This window comes from Kickxella alabastrina (genome assembly GCF_025024165.1).
Source record: "Kickxella alabastrina strain RSA 675 chromosome Unknown BX661scaffold_16, whole genome shotgun sequence".
In the NCBI taxonomy this organism is placed as follows: domain Eukaryota; kingdom Fungi; phylum Kickxellomycota; class Kickxellomycetes; order Kickxellales; family Kickxellaceae; genus Kickxella; species Kickxella alabastrina.
Genome location: NW_026251487.1, coordinates 510,911 through 526,333, shown reverse-complemented (window position 1 = coordinate 526,333; position 15,423 = coordinate 510,911). Strand labels below are relative to the sequence as shown.

General features: G+C 53.8%; 7 protein-coding genes across 7 annotated transcripts; 2 read left to right on the top strand and 5 right to left on the bottom strand.

The window, feature by feature from the left end:
* Positions 1 to 419: 419 nt before the first annotated feature.
* Positions 420 to 1,132, bottom strand: BX661DRAFT_199415 (uncharacterized protein; the record flags this gene model as incomplete). Its single annotated transcript, XM_051538325.1, has 3 exons — positions 420 to 486; positions 522 to 656; positions 693 to 1,132. The coding sequence occupies 3 exons, from the start codon at positions 1,130 to 1,132 to the stop codon at positions 420 to 422; spliced, it is 642 nt and encodes a 213-aa protein (XP_051390677.1).
* Positions 1,133 to 2,858: 1,726 nt separating this feature from the next.
* On the top strand, positions 2,859 to 7,994 carry BX661DRAFT_199414 (uncharacterized protein; the record flags this gene model as incomplete). The annotated part of the gene is made up of 13 exons (XM_051538324.1): positions 2,859 to 2,897; positions 2,957 to 3,024; positions 3,092 to 3,410; positions 3,469 to 3,518; positions 3,559 to 3,690; positions 3,722 to 4,015; positions 4,057 to 4,599; positions 4,630 to 5,413; positions 5,437 to 5,521; positions 5,655 to 5,735; positions 7,002 to 7,206; positions 7,251 to 7,805; positions 7,853 to 7,994. The coding sequence occupies 13 exons, from the start codon at positions 2,859 to 2,861 to the stop codon at positions 7,992 to 7,994; spliced, it is 3,297 nt and encodes a 1,098-aa protein (XP_051390676.1).
* Positions 7,995 to 8,805: 811 nt separating this feature from the next.
* On the bottom strand, positions 8,806 to 9,102 carry BX661DRAFT_124574 (uncharacterized protein; the record flags this gene model as incomplete). Its single annotated transcript, XM_051532434.1, has 1 exon — positions 8,806 to 9,102. A coding segment is annotated over one exon (297 nt), but the record flags the coding sequence as incomplete, so codon positions are not given.
* Positions 9,103 to 11,470: 2,368 nt separating this feature from the next.
* Positions 11,471 to 12,290, bottom strand: BX661DRAFT_184870 (uncharacterized protein). Its single transcript, XM_051536615.1, has one exon. The coding sequence runs from the start codon at positions 12,148 to 12,150 to the stop codon at positions 11,578 to 11,580; it is 573 nt and encodes a 190-aa protein (XP_051390674.1). The 5' UTR covers positions 12,151 to 12,290; the 3' UTR covers positions 11,471 to 11,577.
* Positions 12,291 to 12,458: 168 nt separating this feature from the next.
* Positions 12,459 to 13,824, top strand: BX661DRAFT_154801 (anticodon-binding protein). The gene is made up of 2 exons (XM_051533265.1): positions 12,459 to 12,697; positions 12,846 to 13,824. The coding sequence occupies exons 1-2, from the start codon at positions 12,695 to 12,697 to the stop codon at positions 13,701 to 13,703; spliced, it is 861 nt and encodes a 286-aa protein (XP_051390673.1). The 5' UTR covers positions 12,459 to 12,694; the 3' UTR covers positions 13,704 to 13,824.
* On the bottom strand, positions 13,772 to 14,486 carry BX661DRAFT_40243 (integral membrane protein DUF106-domain-containing protein). The gene has a single exon (XM_051539146.1). The coding sequence runs from the start codon at positions 14,390 to 14,392 to the stop codon at positions 13,841 to 13,843; it is 552 nt and encodes a 183-aa protein (XP_051390672.1). The 5' UTR covers positions 14,393 to 14,486; the 3' UTR covers positions 13,772 to 13,840.
* Positions 14,487 to 14,627: 141 nt separating this feature from the next.
* BX661DRAFT_199409 (uncharacterized protein) lies at positions 14,628 to 15,267 on the bottom strand (the record flags this gene model as incomplete). Its single annotated transcript, XM_051538323.1, has 3 exons — positions 14,628 to 14,897; positions 14,945 to 15,049; positions 15,082 to 15,267. The coding sequence occupies 3 exons, from the start codon at positions 15,265 to 15,267 to the stop codon at positions 14,628 to 14,630; spliced, it is 561 nt and encodes a 186-aa protein (XP_051390671.1).
* Positions 15,268 to 15,423: the final 156 nt, after the last annotated feature.

Genomic DNA, 15,423 nt, shown 5'->3' with positions numbered 1-15,423 from the left:
TTTACAAAAATAAAACAAGTATTGTCACCAATAAAAAATTGAATTTAACTCGTGTATAATATGTTAAAAAGGTACAGTTACATAAAAAAACAAGATACAACAATGACTACATTATTTGGCCTATAAATATTCCTGATATATATTATTTTCAGCCTTCATGCTACATATGCGCAATGAAAAACGCCTATACCCGCTATATATGAGTTTCATTGTTATTGGCCATCCCTTTTTGTAAGCAAAAGCAAAAGCTATTTGGCATTTGTTTTACGTTACTTTTTATATGTATCTTAAGCGGCGATTACCAAATGAACAAGTGCGACATGTTTCGAGCGGCGGACAACTATAAAAAATAACAATCACCCTACAAAAAAACACGAAAGGCATAGTCCATTATTAGGCACGAGCGAGTAATTAGGTCACTAAAACCGCACAGGGCTTTTGGACCGGCGGTTTCTAGGGCTTCGAGCGGGAGACGGCGTGCACGATCTCGAGGGATCACGGCACCGGGTATAAGACGCCACGGCAATGGCGGCTCGCGAGTGCGACGCTTTTCCCTCTCCACACGGCGCATCTCGCGCACAGTCAGATCCTGGCCGTCAAACAGCGCGCGCACAAGAGTGCGAGCGGGCTTGCGGATGTGCATAAAGTTCAGTATCCTCCGCGATTACACTCGCCGCTGTCGTACTGGCGACACACGCCTCGCGGAAATCAGTGACGGGCGAAAGCTCGCCCAAACGGGAAGCCCTCCATAGTACCGGTTGTTCAGCGAGTCGACGGCCTTTTGGGCATCATCCTCCCGGCGATACTTCACATATACGTTTCCCAGCAGGTGGTCGCCTACATTGTCACAAATTTTGAGCTCCTCGATCTCACCGTATTTGGCCAGCTCGAGAAACATGTCCTCGTAAAAGTCCTCAAAGCCGTGCTGGATCTCTTCGTCAGATAGTGTGCAGTCGGGCTTTAGCGACGGGTTCTTGTACATGTTGGACACAAGCATCGTCTGCGAGTATGTGGGCTTGACATGACGCCGCGAACACCGGTCGCCATGCCGGCATGACCCTATCTTGTGGTAGAACGAACAGTGGACCTTGTCCTTTTCAGTTCCAAAAATCGAAGCCAAATGCTCGGCCATCGTTGTGCTTGTGTAAAAAAGAGTTGGAACGGTGGTTTGTCTTTTGTGTAGAAGCGAGTAAATCAGAGCTTTCGCACCAGGCTGCTGTAGCTATAAAATAGAGGGAAAATATAAATATAATATGTTTCAATTTGCATAAATTCAAAGGAACAAAAAAAGATAAAAGTTGGTAATCTGGCCAAAGCAATAAAAAAAATTGATTTTTCTTCCCGCGCATACACATCAACAATGCGAGCTGAGCCAGAACGCATTCTTTTATTGTATGATCAGAGTGTAATTTGACAAAAGAAGTGCAATGCTCCTCCAGCCAATCACCTCACGTCAACGCATTTGGGCGGCTGCAAATCAGTTGCAATAGCAGCCAATCACAACGCGTAAAGCGGTCGCGATATTGGGGGTACACCCAAAAATAAAAAAGATTACTGGCGCCGCAGCTCGTCGAGCCGGTGGCAGGAGCAGCGGTGGACAAAAGAAAAAGGCATTGTTGTTGTCAACGCGCGTTCGCAAGAGAAGCAAATGGAAAATATAAAATTTTCACGCGGAAAAGGGGAAAAAGAATAAACGCAAAAGTGCGGCCTTCACCGAGCCGCCATGGCAAACATGTCATATCTTCCGTCTGGAAAAAGGCAAGAACGCAGAAAAGAGGGTGGAAAATAGTTTTTTCTTCGCTCATTACTCGCCCATCCATATTCCGCTAAAAAGCCACCTTGTCCGGCACAAAAGAGAATCGGTCTGGAAAAAAGTGGCATTTTCTTCTCTACTTTTTTCTCATCACATTTTCTTTTTTTGTTTTGCCCTCCCCCTCTTCCAACCAGGTTTTGCCTCACGCGACTTTTCATTTTCCGCCTGTAATTGGTTCCTTTTCTCAGGCTCACATTGCCCCTCTTGTCACTGGACCCCATATCCCTCTCGGCTAGCGGTTCTGTGTATTTGTTGCGGCCTCGATTTTTTTGTCGTTGTGGTTGAGCCATCAGAGCTATTTTTCTCTTTTTATTTTATTTTTATTTTCTGCACCCCACATTTCTACAGGCACGCGTGCTGGGCGTCTCACATCGCTTTCTCCGCACTTTTGGAATTAACACGCAAGCAACACACACACGTTACTACGCGTGTGCAACCACGGTAACTTTTATACCCCCGCAAGCGCTCATCACACTTTACTGGTAAGTTAATCGCTCGCATTTGCTTTATGCTCATTTTGATCCTTGAATGCGCTGGGTAGCAGCGCGGAACAGAACACGCGTAAATGCCAAGCTGCTCTCACTTTACCCCGTGTTTGTTTGCTTTGTCATTTGCGCTTGTTTACTCTCTGTTTTGTGCTGTCACGCTATCTTACTGCAGGTCGCTGTCACGCTAGGTTAATTTTCCTTTTCATTTCAGTAAAAAATATTTTTAAAAATTAATTTCACCCCTTTTCGCTCTTTTAAACACACCCTTCCATTGTTGTCCGCAACCTGTATTTTATCATTCGTCACCACTATCATTATACCTTGACTCTGCGCTCTGCATCCTCTATTCATATTACTTTTTGTGGTTATCACGTAACTCAGCCATCTGCAAGTTAAACCATTACACTAACTGCCTGGATCGCTGTTTTTTATTGTCCACGCCCTTTTACTTTTCTGCTTTTAGACGCGCACCCTCATTTGATTACATATACACAAGTCCAAACCGTTCACCCGTTGCTAAAAAAGCCACTACCAAAACAACCACACATTCGGGCATGATGGCGAGCGATGGCCCACACACGGATAGCGGCGCCAATGTAAGATGGTCGTCTCGTCTCCGGATAAAATTGCCGCAGCCCAGGCCGATTGCCCAAAGCCTGTCGTGGCCGACGTTCCCAGCGAATTGCGGCCCGACGCACCAGAGCAGCCTTATGAGCAGAAAATGTTACAGAAATCAGTATGACCGAGATCATCAGCACTGCGAAGACAAACGGCCACCCAGCACCAACAGAGACACACCATTCGATAGCGAGGAACCGTCTCCTAAGCGCATGCGCAAATGGAAGATCAGCCGGAGAAATCCGAACAACTGGAGCAGCAATGGGTGCCCATGGATACCGACGATCAACCTGCTGATCCCACTCTGGCAGTCACTGTGTCTGACACACTACCATTGCCTTTTGCTTTGGAGCCCTCAGAGCCAGTTGCACCCGCACCCGCTCCCGTTCTGGTCGAAGTTGCAGCTCCCCTACGGTCGCCATTTCAGATCAATTCCAGAGGCAGCGACAGAGCCAGTGCTGGCACCAGCTCCCGAGCCGGAAGTAGCACCTGTACTTGCACCGCATCAGAGGTAGTGCCTTCTCTAAACCAAAGCCAGCTCCACTGTAGACCCAGTACTGGGATCTGTACCAGCTTCGGTTTCAGAGCCAGCTCTGCAAGTAGAGTCGGCCCCTGTAGTTGTGTCAGCCCCGGTTTCAGAGCCAAAACAGAGCCAATCTCAGTCTCGGTCCCCCTCCCAGTTCAAGTATACACCCCAGCATCGGCACTGGCGCCGGCGCAAGAACAAGCCATGTCGCCTCCCTCAGCCTTCACACCAATGCATGTATCCAAGTCGACTTGGAAATAACACCAGCGGCGGCAGCTCGCGCGCGGAGATCATGCAGACCGTGTCTATCATGACCAAGGAGCAGCACAAGTACTGCACAGCCATGATCCGCGCCCTTAAAAGGCACCGCGACGCAGGCCCGTTTCTCAACCCGGTTGATATCGTCGCGCTCAATATTCCCGACTACCCGACGATCGTCACATTCCCCATGGATCTGGGCACGATCGAAAAGAAGCTAAAGTTCCGGCAATACCAAGATACTCAAGCGTTCTGCGACGACCTGCGGCTAATGTTCAACAACTGCTACATTTATAACGGCCGCGAGTCGTCGTCGGCAACATGGCCGCCAATCTTGAGACCATGTTTGAAAGCCAGCTCAAGAAGATGCCTACTGGCATCGACACTGCCCTCGCGGAGCACAACCGGCGAGCGATGCTAGAGGCGGGCTCTCGCACACCAAACTCTGCCTCGGCTATCCGGCCGAAGCGCGACGCGCACCCACCACCCAGCCGCGATCTGCCCAACATGCAGAGGAAGAAGTCGCGTACCGCCGATCCACAGCTAAAGTTCTGTCTCAATATGGTCAAGGAGTTTTTGAAGAAGGCCAACTTCAATATCACCTACCCGTTCCTCGAGCCTGTCGATCCGGTCGCGATGAACTGCCCCGATTACTTTTCGGTAATCACAGAGCCCATGGATTTGTCAACCATAAAGTCCAAGCTCGAGGGCGAAATGTACGCCAGCCCGCTGGAGTTTGAGTCGGACATGCGGCTGATGCTGCGCAACTGCTACGCATACAACCCGCCGGCCATCCAGTTCACGAGGCTGGCCGCGCCCTGGAGGCACGCTTTGATTCCAATGGACCGAGCTCCCCTCATTCGGCTCCAGCCAGTCGCCTGCTTCGTACTCGGGCGGTGCGGTTCTCTCACACTCGCCCACTGTAGGCGGCGAAGGGAATTTGACAAGCATGTCTATGGTGTTGACGATGACATTGACGTTGATGCCGCCAGCCAGGCCTCGCATGTCGACGAGATCCGCGACCTAGAGATGAAGGTGCAGAACATGGCACGCCAGATTGAGGAGCTCCGGCGCGTCGACAGCACTGGACGCCACCGCAGCACACCCCGTCGCCCGAGCGTGAGCTCTGCCAGGTCAACCACCCGATCCCCACCACCGATGTCGGCATCAGTCAACCAGACGCACCACCATCCGGGCTCTGCCAATGCCTCACCAATATACGCCACGTCGCCACCGGTGCACTCGCCCATGTCGCCCATGCCGACCACCAGGGGCAGGGGTCGCGGCCGCGGCCGCGGCCGTGGATCGCGCGGCGGAGCTGCTGCCATGGCCCGCGAAGACTTTGACGCTGGTGCATTCGGGTCACACACACCGACCGGCTCAGGTCGGGGGCGCGGGCGCCGTCGCCGTGGCAGCATCGAGTCTCTCGAGCTAACCATTGAGCAGAAGCGTGCGCTCAGCTCGCGCATTGAGGACCTGGACTCCAACAGGCTGCGCGTGGCGCTGATGATCATCAAATCGGCGTACCCCGATCTCAACGAGGAGGAGGATGAGATCGAGTTGGATATCGACTCGCTCGACCACTTCACTCTGCGCAAGCTGTACGAGTATGTGGTCCTAGACCGCGAGGAGGCGGCCAGCGAGGCCGTCCAGCGCAACAACTCACAGCACGCTGCAAAAAAGGCCCAAGCGGCTGCAGCCGCCGATCCTGTGCAGCCTTCAGCATACCCAAGCCCGAAGAGGCCGAGCAGCACCGCATGAGCCAGCTGGACGAGAAGCTGAAGCGTTTGGACTCTTCGAAGCCAGCCCACAAGCACGGTAAGTTTTTTCTTCCATTCAGCACTGATGGAAAGTGTGCCTGGCCTCCAAGATGTGAGGTCCATCAAACAGCTTGCCTTGTACTGATTCACATACCCATTCTTTTGAACTGTTTTTATACTAAGCATTTTAGGAAATTCGGGTCGCGCCAAGGGATCGAATATCGACTTGAGCTCTAGCGGGGAAAGCGGATCGTCGGATACCGAGGACTCAGGTGATCATTCTGACTAAGGCATTTGCCTTGCATGTGTGTTTGTGTGTGTTTTGCTCGCTTTTGTTCTCTCGCTTCCTCTGTAAAAAAACTACATTCTCCTCTCCAGCCTCTCGCATATATATCCACCCGTCATTTTTCTTTATCTCTCCTTTTATACTTTCTTGTCTCTTCTCTTATATTTTATTTTCGCCGACGACTCTCATCGCACGGCGTATTCGCATTCAGTTATCCTTTCCTCTTTTTCATTTATTGCGTTCTTCGGTCTACTTTGATGCGGTTGCCCAACAGGCTCATCTGCTGTAATAGGTTGGTGAGTGACCGAGTATGTGAATATTGGTTCTGACTCTTGGCGCCAGTACTGTCTTTTTTATTCGAGAAGAGCTTGCATTTGCTCACCGTTGGATATGAGTGCGAGTACGTAGTGTCTACAGATGAGGCGATTGAACAAATTGTGAACATATGCATGCCCGCCTGTCTGATGAATTGATCCGCTGTCTAGTCCATGCTGGTTGAGCGTCGCTGCTGCCACTTGTTATTCTGTGCGCCTTAACCACCTTTCCTTCACCCCATGCCGCAACTGCTCGCTGGTCTCTAACGAGAGAGAAGCAGCAGCAGCAGCAGAAAGTGCCGATGCAAGTCGGTGAGTGATTTGTGATCTCCCTTGCGCTTGACTGAAGCACGTGCAGCGTGATTTTTCAGCCAACACAATACAACACAGTACAGTACGCAGGGGTGTTTCTTCCATGGCGCGCAGGCATGAGTGACGTATAGATGCTGACGAGGTTGCACTCGATCCGATCGATTACCATAAAATTATCAATTCCCCTGTCTGTGCTGCCCGCTGTAAATCCTTGGCATCAGTCCACCTTTTTTTAATATTTAGCTACAACTTTTTCATTTTCTAGCGCGAATGTATTATATCGCTTTTATATCCTTTTCCCATGATATTTCCTATATTTCTCATTTTTATCTCCTCAGTGGTCTACGTGTCTGTTTTTTCTCTGTTTTCTTGACAGATGTGAGAAGCGAGAGATGGGTATATAATAAGCAATGAACGGGTTGTCACTGTTATTATGGACAATACAGCGAGATGACATGACACGGTAAACGCACACGTGTTTATCCGTTCATCTGAGCTTAATTGGATGTACACTTGCAGTTTTATCAACCTCGTTTCTTTCAACTCGCAGAAAACTAAACTCGAATGAAAGGTTTTAAACCCACTCTGTGTATATCCAATTTTTTTTCCACGCACGCATTTTGTAGCTCTCAAACGCACCATGCGCAAAATTCTCAAGCAGAACGCGCGCGCCGGCAGCATGGTGGGGGTTGGGCGCGACGCCCCCTTGGTGCAAGCGGGCGTGCGGCGGCACAACTCTGTTTCCCGCGAGGGCAGTCGGCGGAGCAGCACCTCGCGGCCGCCCACCGACATTCTGGCCCATCTGCAGGAGCTCAAGGCCAAGAGCGCCAGGTGCTCAGCCGCGGCACGCGCGACTCGCTCTCCGCGACAGGCAGCAGCGCTGGCGCAAACAACCAGCCCCTGACTGCCGAAGAAGAGAAGAGCAGAAAGGAGCGGTTGGCCAGAGACGAGCGAATGGCACTGCAGTACCGCGAACAACTCAAGTCCCGACTTCAGGATATCAATGCCTCTGCGATTGATCTGGGGTCGCAAAAGGCCACAATGGCGCGGTTTGAGCGGCAGATGCTTGGATCCAGCTCGCCTCGGGAGATGGAGCAGCTGGAGCTCGAGCGAATCAACGGCGTCAGGTCGCTGATCGGACTCCCCGCGCTCGCTCCTCCACCTACACTGGGCAATGCTGGCGGCGGCAGCGGCGGCGGCGTACGCCAGTCAAGGCCCGGCACGCCGATGTACGTGGGTTCTTCACCCTCGAACATCCCGTCTCCATACCACTACCCATCCGCTCCATCACACGCGTCTGCGGGCAAGCCGAGTGCTAGGCCGCACCGCTACCAACATGATCGCTCCTCCAGTTTTGGCGAGCATCAGGCCACTGGTGCATTCGGTGGACATAACTCGCGGCCTCAGGTGGCAGGCTCCCACCATGGCCCGTCTGCATACACGCCTGGCAGGGACGGCAGGGCGAACCAGCGCCAAGAGTTTGCTTCTGGCAGGGCCGACAGCGGCAGGGGCATGCGCCACATGGCCAACACGCCGACGAGGATGACGACGAAGTGCAGGACATGGACTTGGGCATGGAGGACGGCGAGCTGTCCGAGGAAGGCGAACTGGCAGAGTAGGGTTACAATATCAACATGTTTTTGCATCTGTCCCAGTCTAACCTTGGTACTTTGCTCCTTTTAATGACAATTAGGGAGTTTATGTTAAAACGCAAATATTAAATTATTAGTGTGAGAGAATATCGAGTATCGAGGGTTACGGTTGAGAATAAAAAGCAATGAGGGTGGGCCCAGTCTAGTTGCTGCGCTTGGTCAGATCAATGGTGTAAGTGTCTTTCTGACCGTCCAGGTGCGTTCTGATCAGCGACGGGTGCATCTGGATCGCAACGGTGCACGACAAAGTCTGGACCTGGACTTCGCGAGCCAAGTCGTATCTCCGGCGGGTTGCGCGCGCGTTGTGATTTATTGATTTGCGCAAACGCGGCGGACTCAGCGCCGCTGGCAGCTGCTGGCGATCGGCTCTGCTCAGATCGGCCGTTTCTGTGATTGGGCTGGAGACGACTATTGGAGGGTGCGGCTGGTGCAGGCTGCTGCCGCTGCCGCTGCCGCCAGCCATAGTTGAAGAGCGCAAACGGCCGGCACGCGCACTGCCATGAAGTGCGGCGGCCGCGAACATGGGCATCACCGGCGGGGGGACTGCATCGGCGCCGCTAGTGCGTCGTCTCCTCCTGGTGTCTGCCGATCCGCTGGCCCAGGAAGCGGCGTGGGGGTGACAGCGCTCTGGAGATGTACGGGCTTGGCGACGTCAGCTGGCTCTGGGCGGGCGGGAAGGGCGTCACTTCGCTCAGGACAAGGTCGCACGCGGGAGTCCCCGGCGCGCTGATTATCAGCTCGATGCGCAGCTGCCACACATTGGACACAATGGCGACGCAAAGCTGGAGGCTGACGACGGCGACGTTGCAAGCGAGAACCCCAGCGTGCTGTTTCCGCGACAAAACCCGTGGTGTTCGGCAAAAATCTTGCGGGTCAGCGCCTCGGTTTGGCCCGGCTCGTAGCTGGCGAACTGGCCGCCAATGGCCTCGACGCTCTCTAGCCAGATACTGATGTGATACACGTTGATCGAGCCGCTGTACAGATTGACTTTTCCCGAGACCATGTCGCCCAGCTGGTACGCCCGCTTGGGCAGCCACACGGACGCCAGCGCGCGCTCGTCCTGCGATAGCGAAAAAGACACTGGCGCGCGTCTGCCGCAGATCGCCTGGATGTTGGCCTTGGACGCCTCGGCGCCGACCGCCGCGCGCTCAGCATTGGCGCCCAATTCGATAGATGGCACGCTGCGAGTGTCGGCCAACATGTCACTGTCGATACCCTGCAGCAGCGACCGCAGAAACTCGGATCCTGCTAGCTGCTCGTAGATCCTGTCCAGACCGCCAGACAACAGCCTGTGCGTGCCCGCACCGCCGGGACTACCCATGCTGGCTGAGCTCGCGCGCGACATGTCGGCGCTGGCATGAACGAGGGCGATGCATTGCGCGGCGTCATCACCGAGGTGGACTCTTGGAATGTCAGACGCGAGCTGTTTGGCGGCATGTGGATCGGCCGCTCGAACGAGAATGTGGTGGCACTGCCGCTCGTGCGGACGTGGGCTAGCACTCGGAAGGGGATGCGAGCGACGTAGGAGCTGGATTCGAGCATGCTGCGCTTGGCGACAATGACCAAGTCGTAGGTTATGCAGGCGGCGCGGCCGCGAAACGAGGGCGGCAGCGACTCCGGCAGCTGTACCTTTAACGAATACGTCTGCGAGTCGCCCGGCGCCAGCGCGAGCTCGCTGAAAAGAACCGTGGGCGACGAGATCAGGATGGGAAGCGACTTTTGCGTGCGGCTGCTGGAGTGGCCCGCGCCGTTGGCGGGCGCCCAGCCGCCCAGACCTCCGCCGATCGGTGGATCCCGTTTGCCCTTTCCCAGCGTAGAGTCCGTGCCCCTGTGCGTCATCAGCAGGTCCAGCTGGTCGGGCTTGATATACGCCGTTGAGAGCGCAAGGCTTCCGGACGCCTCGACAAAGCCTATTGCCACCGCTCAATGCCAAAGTCTTCTTCGGATAGTGTCCCGGCGCGCGTGCCCTTTCGGGACGGCGGGTTGGACCCTCCGGCCAAGTTTCTCCAGAGACTGCTCAGCAGCCCGCTGCTTCCTGTCTCGCTAGGCGGGCCCTCATTGGGCGTGCTGCAAGTCGGCTTGCGTGATGAAAACACCCCCAGTTGCTGTTGCTGCTGCTGCTGGGGCTTTGGGCCAAAGGGGAGCCATGACGACATGGTCGTTGTGGGCGTGCTCAGCACAGAGGATGTGCTCGGCCGCGACTGGTGCCTGATGTTGGTGGTCTGAATCGTCAAACCCGCGTCGCGCCCACTTTGCACGCTCGACTGGTCCCTTGAAGCCGCCGGTGATTTGTCGCTTTGGTTCAACCATTGCTCGTCGTATGCGCCGGAAGAGCCGCGGTATGCCCTTGGTTCATCCAAGCGCAATGTTGGGTTGTTCAGGTACGCTGATCCTTCGTCGAGCGACGGAAACACCGCCAGCCCAGATCGTTTGTACTGCTGGCCTGCAGCGAGCCTGCGCCGGGGCCGTCGCCGCGCTCGCTCGCCCGGCTTGTCCGCTTTGCGTCGCCGCCACTGCTCGACCCCCTGTCCGGCCTGTACAGCAGACTGGGTGGCCTGGATGCAATGTCTCTCGCGCCCACCGCCGTGCTGTATCTCCGAATGCCGTTTATCAGCGGTGGCAAGGGCGGGGTGCCAGAGTGCTCGGAGCTGTCGTCCAAGCTGGGGAACATGGCGCTGCTGCCACTGGACTGCCTGCAATGCATAGCCGTATCGCCGGACACCCCGAATTGCACTATTGTCCTGCTCGTTGTTTTGCGCGATGCAAGCGAGAAGACCCACCGGTGGTCGGGTTTGATGCGGGGCCGCCTGTTGCCATGAAAGGCAGCCCCGTCACTGCCCGCGATATCGCCATTTCGTTCGATGGGGTGCGGCTGTGGCCCGCCGTAGCGAGCCCCTGTGTGGAGCACTCATTGGTGAACCGAATGTGACACTCGAGTGTGTCTCCGGCAAAGTAAATGCCCTGCTTTTCGAATGTAGCAGCTATTGTTAGTCCCATCTGAATGCGCTAAATGCCTTCGAGTCGCCAGGCCGACAGCTGGGCCAGACAGGTCGCGAGAGTAGAAAGGATAATGATTATTTACAAGCGCCGTGTATTGTCTAACAAAGAAGGTCGAGAAAGCGATGGCTACGAGCTGCGAACAGCGCCAAGTTGAAAGTTCAAAGCTGAAAGTCGAAAGTCGTGCTGTTGCGGAATGCGGAATGGGAGGCGTGTGTGCGTGCGTGCAAATGCGAAAAATTAAATGCCGAAATGAAGGACCACCCGCTCGGCCAAAAAAATAAAATAAAAAATAAAAAAGTGTGAATAAAGCACGTTTCAATATCACGGCTGCCACTATGTATACAAAAAATACAAAAAAATCTGAGAAAAAAGGGGAGGGCCACTCTCAACAAAGGGTGCTGCTGTTTTCATTCAACTTTGACCTGGCCGCCGACGGACCTTGTCAAAGAGCAGCGCTGCGTCGTCTTCATGTCGACTATTTTAAATGTATATTTCCATGCTGAAAAAAAAGCAAGTTCTATCAACCGCTGTGTTCTGCTGATTGGCAAACCTATTCCTTGTCCTCGTTATTGCCCTCATCATTCTCGCTGTCATTGCCCTCGTCCTCGCTGTCAGTATATTCAAAGTTGTCGTTCTCGTCGTCGCTATCGGCAGGCTCAGGGACTTCGGAGATCTTCATGTCGCCTCGGTTGATCTTCCGCATATAGGATCTCCGCTGGCGCTCGCGCATGCCACCCAGCTTCCGCTCCAACTCCTGTTCCTCCTTCTGGATATCCTGGGGGGTCTTTGCGTTGATGCCCTCGATAATGTTCTTATTTTCCAAGCACTTGGCGCACACAACCCTCTCCCTCGCACATCCGTCGCAGACAACGTGGTATGCCTTTGTGATCTTCTTCTGCTGGCACCATACGCACTTCTTGGCGACCGACAGGGGCTTGTACTTGCGGTACTGCTTTCTCCACAGGATCTGGTCAGTGCAGCGCTTGCACAGGCCGTCGACGGGCAGTGCAAGAATGGTTTTTGTTGTTTTGGACCCCCTGTTGTGCGTGTACGCAAAGGCGTTCTGGTACTTTTGTGCGCCCTTTACGGCTCCAGAGCCGCGCGTTGACATCTTCTCAGGCATGGTTGATTAATAATGTATTGGATGATGTGTAGCGTATATGCTGACAGCTTGTCTGAAAAAAAGGTATATAAAAAGTAGAGCAAGAGCAAGAACAAATGCGATTACAACGACATCGACTCTGGCAAGAGTATATGGTTTTGTCTACTAGGTTGAGACGAGACAAGTGCTAGATGCCCGTGCCCTTAAAAAAAAGTGGCAAAAAATTGAGAAAAAAAAGCGCGTAATCCACTGATCGCGGCCAACTGATCTGTGGGCTCGCCATAAACTTTTTTCTTTTCGCTCAAATTTCTAGTTATGCTGTTGCTGTGCAGGCTTGAAAAAAATAGTAGTTATTTAGTACAACTTTCACCCTCTTTGTACTCTTGCAAATTCCACATTCCTCTGGTTTCTTGGTTTATTTTTTTCCTGTTCATAGTACTTTTATTTGCGCTAATACCAGTATACGACATACGACATACGACATACACACGCATTCAAACTCGCTCTCGTACACATACACATATATAAACATCACAAACAGCCAAATACCGTTCTCCATCGAAAAATGGTAAGTCAGAACATAGGCTCAAGTAGATAGACCGCGCTGGTACAAACTGTGTGCTCCTCCCCCCCTTTATTTATGCCTGGTCATTATATAACTAAACCAAATAACCAAGCAATGCTTTTCTATTATCTTCCTGCTACCATGCCTGTAGATCCGCAGAGAGACCAGATTGAGGCGCGAGTTCCTATACAAAAAGTCGCTCGAGTTGCAGGAGCGGCAGACATTCGAAAAGAAGCAGAAGCTGAAGGAGGCACTGCGTGATGGCAAGCCGATTCCGACGGAGCTGCAGAATGAGGCTGAGGAGCTCAACCGGGCGTTGAAGCTGGACGAGGCGCAGGAGAGCACGATATCGACGCAGGACGACGAGTACGCGCGCGCAGGTGTCTTTGATCCCAAGGTAGTGGTGACAACGTCCCGCGACCCGAGCTCGCGGCTGCAGCAGTTTGCCAAGGAGATGCGGCTGGTGATCCCCAACTCGCAGCGTATCAACCGCGGTAACTACGTTATCAACGAGATCGTCGATACATGCAAGGCTAACGAGATCACGGATCTGGTCATTGTGCATGAGACCCGCGGACAGCCCGACGGCCTGATCATCAGCCACTTCCCGTATGGGCCGACGGTGCACTTTACGCTGTACAATGTGGTGTTGCGCCACGACATCAAGGACCAGGGCAATATTTCGGAGGCGTACCCGCACTTGCTCTTTGAGAATTTTAGTTCTAACCTCGGCGGGCGCATCAAGAGCGTGCTCAAGTTCCTGTTCCCTGTGCCCAAGCTCGACTCGAAGCGCGTAATGACCTTTGCTAATGATAGCGATTTCATCTCGTTCCGCCACCACGTATACGCCAAGAGTGGCCACAACGAGGTTCAGCTGGCTGAGGTTGGCCCGCGCTTTGAGATGCGGCCATACGAAATCCGCCTGGGCACGGTCGACATGCCCGACGCTGACAAGGAGTGGGTGCTGCGGACGTACCAGAGGACGTCACGCAAGAGGGATCTTCTCTAATATGCAGGCTCTATGCGGCGATGTGACAAAATTTCAGATCGGATCTGAACCTGAACACAACATAAAACAGAACAGATACCAAAAATATACTTTTATATTTATAAACTTTTTTAAACCTAACAAACAAACATACTGGGCTATTTCTTGCTGCCAATGACATCCTCAGGGTTGGTCACCCACTTTGGCAGCGAGTTGCCCTTGGGCAGGCCCAGCTGGAAATAGCGGTCGAGCAGTGCCTTGAACATGAGGCCACCGAGTACAAACACAAAAGTTGCCGAGCACGCATCGCTGGGGCTGCCCTCGGGAAGGCCCCTCTGCGTGAGACTGTGGAACACCTTCAGCGGCTCAAACGGCAGCCTTCCAATAGACTTTCCGCTGTACAGCCAGTTTATCAAGTACACAGAGCCGAGCTGAATGATGGCAACAACAAACATGTTGCGCATCTGCAGGCTGCTGGCCTTGCTGCGCGCGGCAGACAGCTGCGCCTCGATGCTCTCAATGCGGCGCTGGCGGTTCTTGCCATTACCGGACGTCGAGCTCTTTTCCTCCTCGAGCTTCAGCTCGCTCTGCTGCACCTTCTGTTTGACCTGCTGGAACTGCTCGGTGCGGTAAACGAGAAGGTATGAAATTGCCTCCGAGGTGGCACTGGCGACCAGGCTCAGTGCAAGTACAGCCGCGAAATCAGACATTGTGGAATGGTTTTGGAAAAATAAATAAGTGTGCGGAGCAAAATTTAAACAACAGAAAGCAAGACGAGTAGCGGATGAGACAGACGCGACAAGAGGAAGAAATAAAGCTAAAAAAGGAAAATTCAGGAATGCACAAAAAGAAGGTAGGAAACAGTTATCTGAAGTTCGAAACGACGTAAAGCTGGCAAATGGCAGAAAATTCACACGCACGTGGATCGAGGCTCCCGCGATGGCCTTACTGCTGGATCGGCATAAAGTTTCCGGCGATGGCCAGCGGGATCTTGTACTTGTCACGGCGCAGGGTGAAGGAGAAGCAGCAGCGCACGGGGTTGCTGGGCTGCGACGGCGACGGCTGGTCCGAGTGCGCGGCAGCGGCAGCGGACCTGCGGCCAAAGCCAGAACCGGAACCGGAGCTGGGCGCGATGCGTTTGGCAGCAGAGTTGGTGCGCACCATGGAGCGAATCGAGGCAGCGGTCTGCAGCACACAGGTGGTCAGGACAGCCTTCTGCGTGGCGTCAAAGGCATCTCACCGTATTTCTCCCAGTAGTTGACGGTCGACGTCTCGGACATCAACTCGTATATGCACACGCGGCCTTCGTGGAAGTACGACAATGGAACGCCAACCAGGTCGGCGAACTCGCGGTTGGCCTTGTAAATCTCGCCGGTGCGGCGCCACAGCACGCCGGCACGCCGAACGAGTTGAAGACATTGTCATAGTCCAGCAGCAGCCGCTCAAAGCCCTCCTCGACCAGCAGCAGGTCGATGTCGGTCAATGCCTGCGCGATCGACCGGAACGTCGGGCGGAAAGTGTTGAGCACCTCGAATATGCGGATGATGCTGCTGCGGCTGATGTTCGTCTCCATGAACCGCTGCATGCGCACGTACCCGTTGGCGTACTTATACGGCTTCAAGATCCGGCCTCGTACTTGGCGTTTATGATCTGCCGCAGCTTGTCCTCGGACGTGCCGTCGTTTGGGTCCGCCGCTGTAAGCAGGAACCGCTCGGTCTGCGTGACGCCCTCGCCGGTGCCG

Coding starts and splice junctions, on each gene's coding strand:
- BX661DRAFT_184870 (XM_051536615.1), bottom strand. CDS start 12,150: ATGCCTGAGAAGATGTCAACGCGCGGCTCTGGAGCCGTAAAGGGCGCA.
- BX661DRAFT_40243 (XM_051539146.1), bottom strand. CDS start 14,392: ATGTCTGATTTCGCGGCTGTACTTGCACTGAGCCTGGTCGCCAGTGCC.